The following is a 7,048-nucleotide window of genomic DNA, read 5'->3' as shown; positions in this document are numbered from 1 at the left end:
AGACATAGTTACACACAAAAGAGTTTGTTTTTCGAAGAACTGGTTTGATGGTTTCCTTTTCTTTCATGTAAAGCCAATTTTACTTTCATCTTCAACCGAATCTTTACTTTGTCGGCTTTTTTCTGAAAATGGGTCTCCCTCAAATCTATCTGCAAATGGTAAAACTTGACTTTTTTTTTTCTTTTGCACATTGAGAGCAATGGCTTTCTCATTGTCAAAAATGGATAAACCATTTTGGTTTAAAGCATTACTGTTATATACTTCTTACTGTGTATTTTGGTGATTATTTGTTCTGATAGATAGTCTCTCTATGCAGGTTGGTTAGTTCGATCTACTGGCTGTAGAGAAAGCTCAGAGATTTGGTTTGCTTAAACAATGAAGTGTTTCGGGCTTCTCATTCATTTCAAGTAACTAGGTTGTACGAGACCATGCTTGTGATTTGAAGCCTAGTAAGTATTCAGATCTGAATTATCACGGAACTGCCATTATATCGTGCTCAATTGAGAAGTCGTTCTTCGTGTTAAGCCTCTCCGTACATCGGAGAGTTCCGTGAGATCTATAGTGCCCTACAATTACGAGTTCATGCTCTATGATGGGCTTATGGTTGTTTTGGTCAAATTCAGGAAATGAGTTACTTTTTTTCCCCCATGTATGGATATTTCTTCAAATTAAATAATTGTAATCACTTTTATTTTCTTTTTATAGGGATCACAGAAGCTCGAATCTGTCAACGTTATGGCTGTCATTTTCTCTTCATTTCTATCCATTTAAATTATTGAAGTTTTAATCCTCTGATTATTTGTTTAGGCACTTCTATTATATATATTTTGGAACTGTATTGCTTAAAGAATATCTTTATTTTCTTTCCTCATAGAGAGTCTTTCCCCCTTGAGTACCCTTTTGCGCATTTTAATGAAATTCTTTTTTAGTTCCAAAAAAACAAAGAAATTTTCTTCTTTGAGTTTAAAATCCTATGTAGTAGAGTCTGAGCATAATAGTGCATTTAGAGGCTGCCTACTTCCGCTCTTACTTGTTTGAATCATGAAGCGTTTAAATTTCCATTCTTTTCCAGGTTGAGTAATCTGCATTGTCTTTTCAGTGGTTATTATGCAATTTCTAGGATTAATGGAGTCACCATCTGTAGATATATAAGTAAATTTTTTAGGATGCCAATTGTTGCTCATACTTGTTACATGTACTGTTTTATTACACATTTTGTACCGTTGTTTACCATTATTCCTACAATTGGACATGGTGTTTGTCAGTTTCTAAATTGTTTAAAACAACTATGGAAAGACTCCAATTTTATTGGCATTTGCGGTACTTTATACCGTTTTTGGAAGATATGTGACTGACTACTGCCATATTCTTTGTTTCATAGTGGCTTCTCATAACTAGGGCGCACAAAGGACTTGATACATTGGGATAGCAGGAAATTTTATAAATATGGAAAACGGGGAAGATAGCACCAGGTTTCAGTCCTTAACGGCCACAACTTTAAGGAATATGTCATCATCATCTTCTGCCTTCTTTTCAGCAAATCAGTCGCCCTTCTTCTCGCCAAGATCGCCAACGTGTCATTTATCAGAATCAACACGGTCTGACAATCCATGTGACAGCATTAATTTAAGTGTTGATCCTCCTAGCTGCAGCTCAGGATATCCAGAACCCGAGTCTCTAAAAAATGTCAGAATTACCTTTTCAAACATTTCGGCAACCCAAGCTGCCCGTACTTTGGTTGATTTCCAGAAGTTTGATGGCATATCTTCCTCAGCTGGCATTTCCAACAGCACCCCATCTAGTTATGGCCATGACCATGAAAATGGTTATTCTCGGCATAGAGAGAAGCAGAGAAAGCATGCAAGTAGCTACCCTAGCTCATTTACTCCCGGTTCAGTCTCCCTTTCCTCCAATAGAATGAGGAGCTGCGACGTATTCATTGGTTTGCATGGACGCAAACCTTATTTACTGAGGTTTGCTAATTGGCTCCGTGCAGAGATGGAGGTTCAAGGGATGAGCTGCTTTGTATCTGATAGAGCTCGATGTAGGAACTCTCGCAAACATGGAATTGTTGAGAGGGCTATGGATGTCTCTTCTTTTGGAGTTATAATTCTGACAAGGAAGTCTTTCAGGAACCCATTTACTATTGAGGAACTGCGGTTTTTTTCAGGAAAGAAGAATTTGGTCCCAATATTCTTTGACTTGAGTCCTGGTGATTGCCTTGTCCGAGATATAATTGAGAAGAGGGGAGAGCTATGGGGAAAATATGGAGGAGAGCTATGGGTGTTGTATGGAGGGCTGGAGAAGGAGTGGAAAGAAGCTGTCTATGGCCTCTCTCGGGTTGATGAGTGGAAATTAGATGCTCAGGATGGCAACTGGAGAGAATGCATACTGAGGACAATCACACTACTGGCAACGAGGTTAGGAAGGAGAAGTGTTGTAGAGCGATTGAATAAGTGGAGAGAAAAGGTAGAAAAAGAGGAGTTCCCTTTCCCTCGAAATGAGAATTTCATTGGTCGGAAGAAAGAACTTTCTGAGCTAGAATTCATTCTTTTTGGTGATGTTACAGGAGATTCAGAAAGAGACTATTTTGAACTTAAAGCTAGACCCAGGCGAAAGAATTTGACAATTGGGTGGCCTAAGAGCAGTTTATTGGAGGAAAGGCGCAGGGAAAGGCAATTTGAGAGCGGCAGCAGAAAGGGAAAAGAACCAGTTGTGTGGAAGGAGTCAGAAAAAGAGATTGAGATGCAAGGTACTGGTCTTCCTCAAAGGCAACACCAACCGAGGTCAAAAGGTGGTGGAAGGTATGCAAGGAGAAAAAGATCGATGAGGATTTTGTATGGGAAAGGGATCGCTTGCGTGTCAGGAGAATCAGGAATTGGGAAGACAGACCTTCTTCTGGAATTTGCTTACAGATACCAACAAAGGTACAAGATGATTTTATGGGTAGGTGGGGAAAGCAGGTATATTAGACAGAATTATCTGAACCTCTGGTCATTTTTGGAAGTTGATGTGGGGGTTGAATATTGCTCAGAGAAAAGCAGGATAAAAGGCTTTGAAGAGCAGGAAGAGGCTGCCATTTTTAGAGTTCGCAAAGAGCTTATGAGAAACATACCATTTTTAGTGGTGATTGATAACTTAGAGAGCGAAAAGGATTGGTGGGATCATAAACTGGTAATGGATCTTCTTCCTCGTTTTGGTGGAGAGACCCACATAATAATCTCCACACGCCTTCCCCGTGTGATGAACTTGGAACCGTTGAAACTCTCATACTTATCTGGCATCGAGGCAATGACTTTAATGCAAGGAAGTGGCAAAGACTACCCAATTGAGGAAATAGATGCACTTAGGGTTATTGAGGAGAAAGTTGGCAGGTTAACTTTGGGGCTTGCAATTACTGGTGCGATACTGTCTGAGATTCCTATAACTCCAAGTAGGCTATTGGATACCATTAAAAGAATGCCCTTGAAGGACTTGTCATGGAGCAGTAGGGAAGTACACTCGTTGAGGCAAAACACCTTCCTTCTGCAACTCTTTGAGGTATGTTTCTCGATATTTGATCACGCTGATGGGCCAATGAGCTTGGCAACCAGAATGATCCAGGCAAGTGGTTGGTTTGCTCCAGCTGCAATTCCAGTTTCCCTGTTAGCCCATGCTGCTCACAAGATACCCAAAAAGCATCAGGGGAACGGATTCTGGAGGAATTTACTGCATTCCTTAACTTGTGGTTTGACTTCATCATACACCAAAAGATCAGAAGCAGAAGCTTCTTCCATGTTGTTGAGGTTCAATATTGCAAGAAGTAGTACCAAGCAAGATTATATCCATTTCAATGAGCTCATCAAGCTTTATGCTCACAAAAGAGGAGTGAATGGAGCTGCGCAAGCCATGGTTCAAGCTGTAATCAGTCATGGGTCAATAGCACAGCACTCTGAACATATGTGGGCGGCTTGTTTCTTGTTATTTGGATTTGGTCGCGATCCTGTAGTTGTTGAGCCCAAGGTGTCCGAGTTGCTACATCTTGTCAAAGAAGTGGTTTTGCCTCTCGCCATCCGGACATTCATCACATTCTCTCAATGCAGTGCTGCTCTTGAACTTCTGCGGTTATGTACTAATGCTTTGGAAGCTGCAGACCAAGAACTTGTCACCCCAGTTGAGAAATGGTTGGATAAATCACTTTGTTGGAGGTCCATCCAGACTAATGCTCAGTTGAATCCTTGCCTTTGGCAGGAACTGGCTCTATGCAGAGCCACTGTGCTAGAGACTAGGGCCAAGCTAATGCTAAGAGGGGGACAGTTCGATATAGGAGATGATCTAATTAGGAAGGCTGTTTTTATTAGAACTTCAATTTGTGGTGAAGATCATCCAGATACAATATCTGCTCGTGAAACTCTGAGCAAACTGACCAGGCTTCTTGCAAATGTTCAAATTCATACTTCATCCTAGATTCTATATTTCTTGTAAGCATAGTTTACTCTAGAATTATACAAAGGTTGCAAATAAAACTATTGTATACTTTTCGGAGGAATTTTTTATACCATTTAACTCTCAATTAGGTTCCCTTCCATTTCTCAAAATTTCCCCCTTTTTGTTAAGTTAATGCAAATCACATTACTGACCTCATCTTGACCTTGGTTTTTTCAGTCACTTAACATACATTTATCCTATATTAACACTTTGGTTACAACTGCATTGGCAATAATTGTGGTTGAATGGGTTTTTAATTTTTTGACTCTGGCTTTAATGGTTGACAGATATCAATGTAGTAGTTTTGTGTTTGACAATATGAGGCCCTAAGACCAGATTATTTTGTTCCTTTTGGATACAGTTTGTATATGTTCGGCATGGTGCATATCATATTGGGTAGAAACTTAACTAAGCTGGAATCTTTGCTGTTTCCTTATTAGAATTGCTCAAATGAGAATGAATAATAAAATTTCGTGTCTTTCATGCAAGAACATCCTGAAAGTGTACTATATACCAATTTGATTTCCACACCCATTCCAGAAATTATTAATTTGCTGATGGCAGGAGTGAAATTAGAAATATTGACAAGATTTACTAGTCAGGTTCAGTTCTTGAGACCTGTCTACTCGAGTTTTGATTTTTTTTTTCCATTATATTCCATTTTCTTCATTTGTCTTTTGAATATTTACTCTACATTGCGATCATTGCATAATGCTAGTAACTTATCTATGCATGCTGATATGTTTGGAGACTGTTCTATGCTTGCAAAGCTGAGCTTACTTCTGAAACTTTCAGATCTACTTTTAGTAATATGAATCCATGAACAAATAAACTTAGGGTAGTCATTTACACTATTCGATTGCCTTATCAGAATAGGAAGTGAAACTTGAACGTAATCTAGCAAGGTACCAGTTTATTTGGTCAATAAGTAAAGATGGCTCTAGTTTGTTATAAGTTAGATTGTGTTCAAAATATGCCAGTTAATCCAACTACTTTTCCAGTTGCCGACACTACTTACCTGAGTTGGCAGTACTCTAACTTGAGAGGTATAAGTTTTTTACAGAGGCTAGGAGCATGACTTTGCATCAAACATCACCTGGAAAAATTGGAAAGTATATTATTATGCTGTTGTAGTTACATTTAGTGACATTTTGTGGTAAGAGAGGGGGAAGCAACCTCTATTAGTAGTTTCTCTCACTTTTAGGTTAAATGATAGGAAAAATAAATAACTAAATAATGCTATGCACCCTTTCCCAAGAGCTGCTTTGGGTTGCCCGTGCACGCGTCGTCACTGCTATAATTACCCTGAAGTTCTGAACTCTTTCCAGGTATTCTTATATGGCTTCATCTATTTCTCTTTTTCAGATTGTTGACATCTTTTTTCATTAACTGGGACCTGACTCTGTTTTCTAGTTAAGTTGGGTATCCCTTCAAGTGACAAGAAATGAGTCAGTGTTGAAATCAGTTTTCATAAACTTTGGTAGTTAAATTATACTTTAACCCTTCGGGGCATTGTTAAACAATCCGTGGGCTGTGGTTGTTGACACTTGGACTTGCCCAAAGTGGGGTTTACTTGAGTTGTCCATGTAATGGGATATTAGCTTACTCATTAAAAGAAGAAATGATAGTAATTGTAGGAGCCCTATGCAAAATTCAATATATCCACAGAAAACTTATGTAACTGTTATGAATGTTCAATGCATCGCATGTGGATTTGATTGGTGATAAATAATGAGAAATTATTACAGAAGTTGGTCTGAAGTTAAAAAAAAAAATGCCTCTGATCTAAATTCTGCCAACTAAAAATCTCAATGTTCCCTTTCAACTAAATGTCATGTCCTTTTGTTAGGCTACTGAAGAAGAGACTGGTGGATTTGCTTCTATACTCTTAGTTTAAAATGTCAAGTTAATGTCAGCTGCATTCCCTTATGCGACCATTGATCACATGCTGGAATCACTATTCATATCATGAAATACAAGCATTGCCTGTGGCATAGTTTCATAATGCCTTTATTCAATATGTGTAATATACTTGAGACATTTATAGGTACAATTTGTTTGCTTCACTATAAAATAGGTATGTGAATATTGGTTTGCATTTTTTAAATTTCAAATATTTTTGACTGATGAATTATGCTAAAAGCAGGACTGGTGTCTGTTTCATTTATGTTTCAAATATTTTTGAGCGATGATATATGATAAAAAGCAGGAAGGATTGGTGTCTCATGTCTGTTTCATTTCGGGAACATCTATGAATTACTTTGGATGCTGGGAATCTTTGTCGGTAGGGGTCAAGCCATACCACTCCAGCAAAAGCAACATCAAGTGCAAGAAAGCTGATCTAAATATGACTCGAGGCTCTTCTTAGTTTGCAATGTTGTTTGAAAAATCTGATGGGAGTTTTTTCCATTTTTTGAGCTTCTCAGATGGACTGCAGTATAACCACGCAATCTTGGTTACACGATGAGTGTCTGTATAATATTTTTTCCGGGTTTTCTTTCTCAGATATGCAAGTTTCATTTTTCTCACTGGTAGGGCTTGCTTTTGGCAAGCTCTGTGCATGGTAGGAATACGTTTCAGA

The 7,048-nt window shown here is 38.5% G+C and overlaps 1 protein-coding gene across 2 annotated transcripts; it reads left to right on the top strand.

Annotated features, from left to right (window-relative positions):
* LOC109014506 lies at positions 1-4,574 on the top strand. Of its 2 annotated transcripts, XM_035686493.1 has the most exons (3): positions 1-158; positions 317-449; positions 1,382-4,574. In XM_035686493.1, the coding sequence occupies exon 3, from the start codon at positions 1,447-1,449 to the stop codon at positions 4,444-4,446; it is 3,000 nt and encodes a 999-aa protein (XP_035542386.1). In that variant the 5' UTR covers positions 1-158; positions 317-449; positions 1,382-1,446; the 3' UTR covers positions 4,447-4,574. The 2 variants fall into 2 exon arrangements, with proteins under 2 accessions (XP_035542386.1, XP_035542389.1); XM_035686496.1 differs by lacking the exon at positions 1-158 and having other exon boundaries at positions 244-449.
* Positions 4,575-7,048: the final 2,474 nt, after the last annotated feature.

Source organism: Juglans regia, chromosome 2 (genome assembly GCF_001411555.2).
Source record: "Juglans regia cultivar Chandler chromosome 2, Walnut 2.0, whole genome shotgun sequence".
NCBI lineage: Eukaryota > Viridiplantae > Streptophyta > Magnoliopsida > Fagales > Juglandaceae > Juglans > Juglans regia.
This window is presented reverse-complemented; position numbering and strand designations above follow the sequence as displayed.

What these genes read in the sequence shown, in the direction of transcription:
- LOC109014506 (XM_035686493.1), top strand. Translation starts at nt 1,447, where the DNA reads ATGGAAAACGGGGAAGATAGCACCAGGTTTCAGTCCTTAACGGCCACA.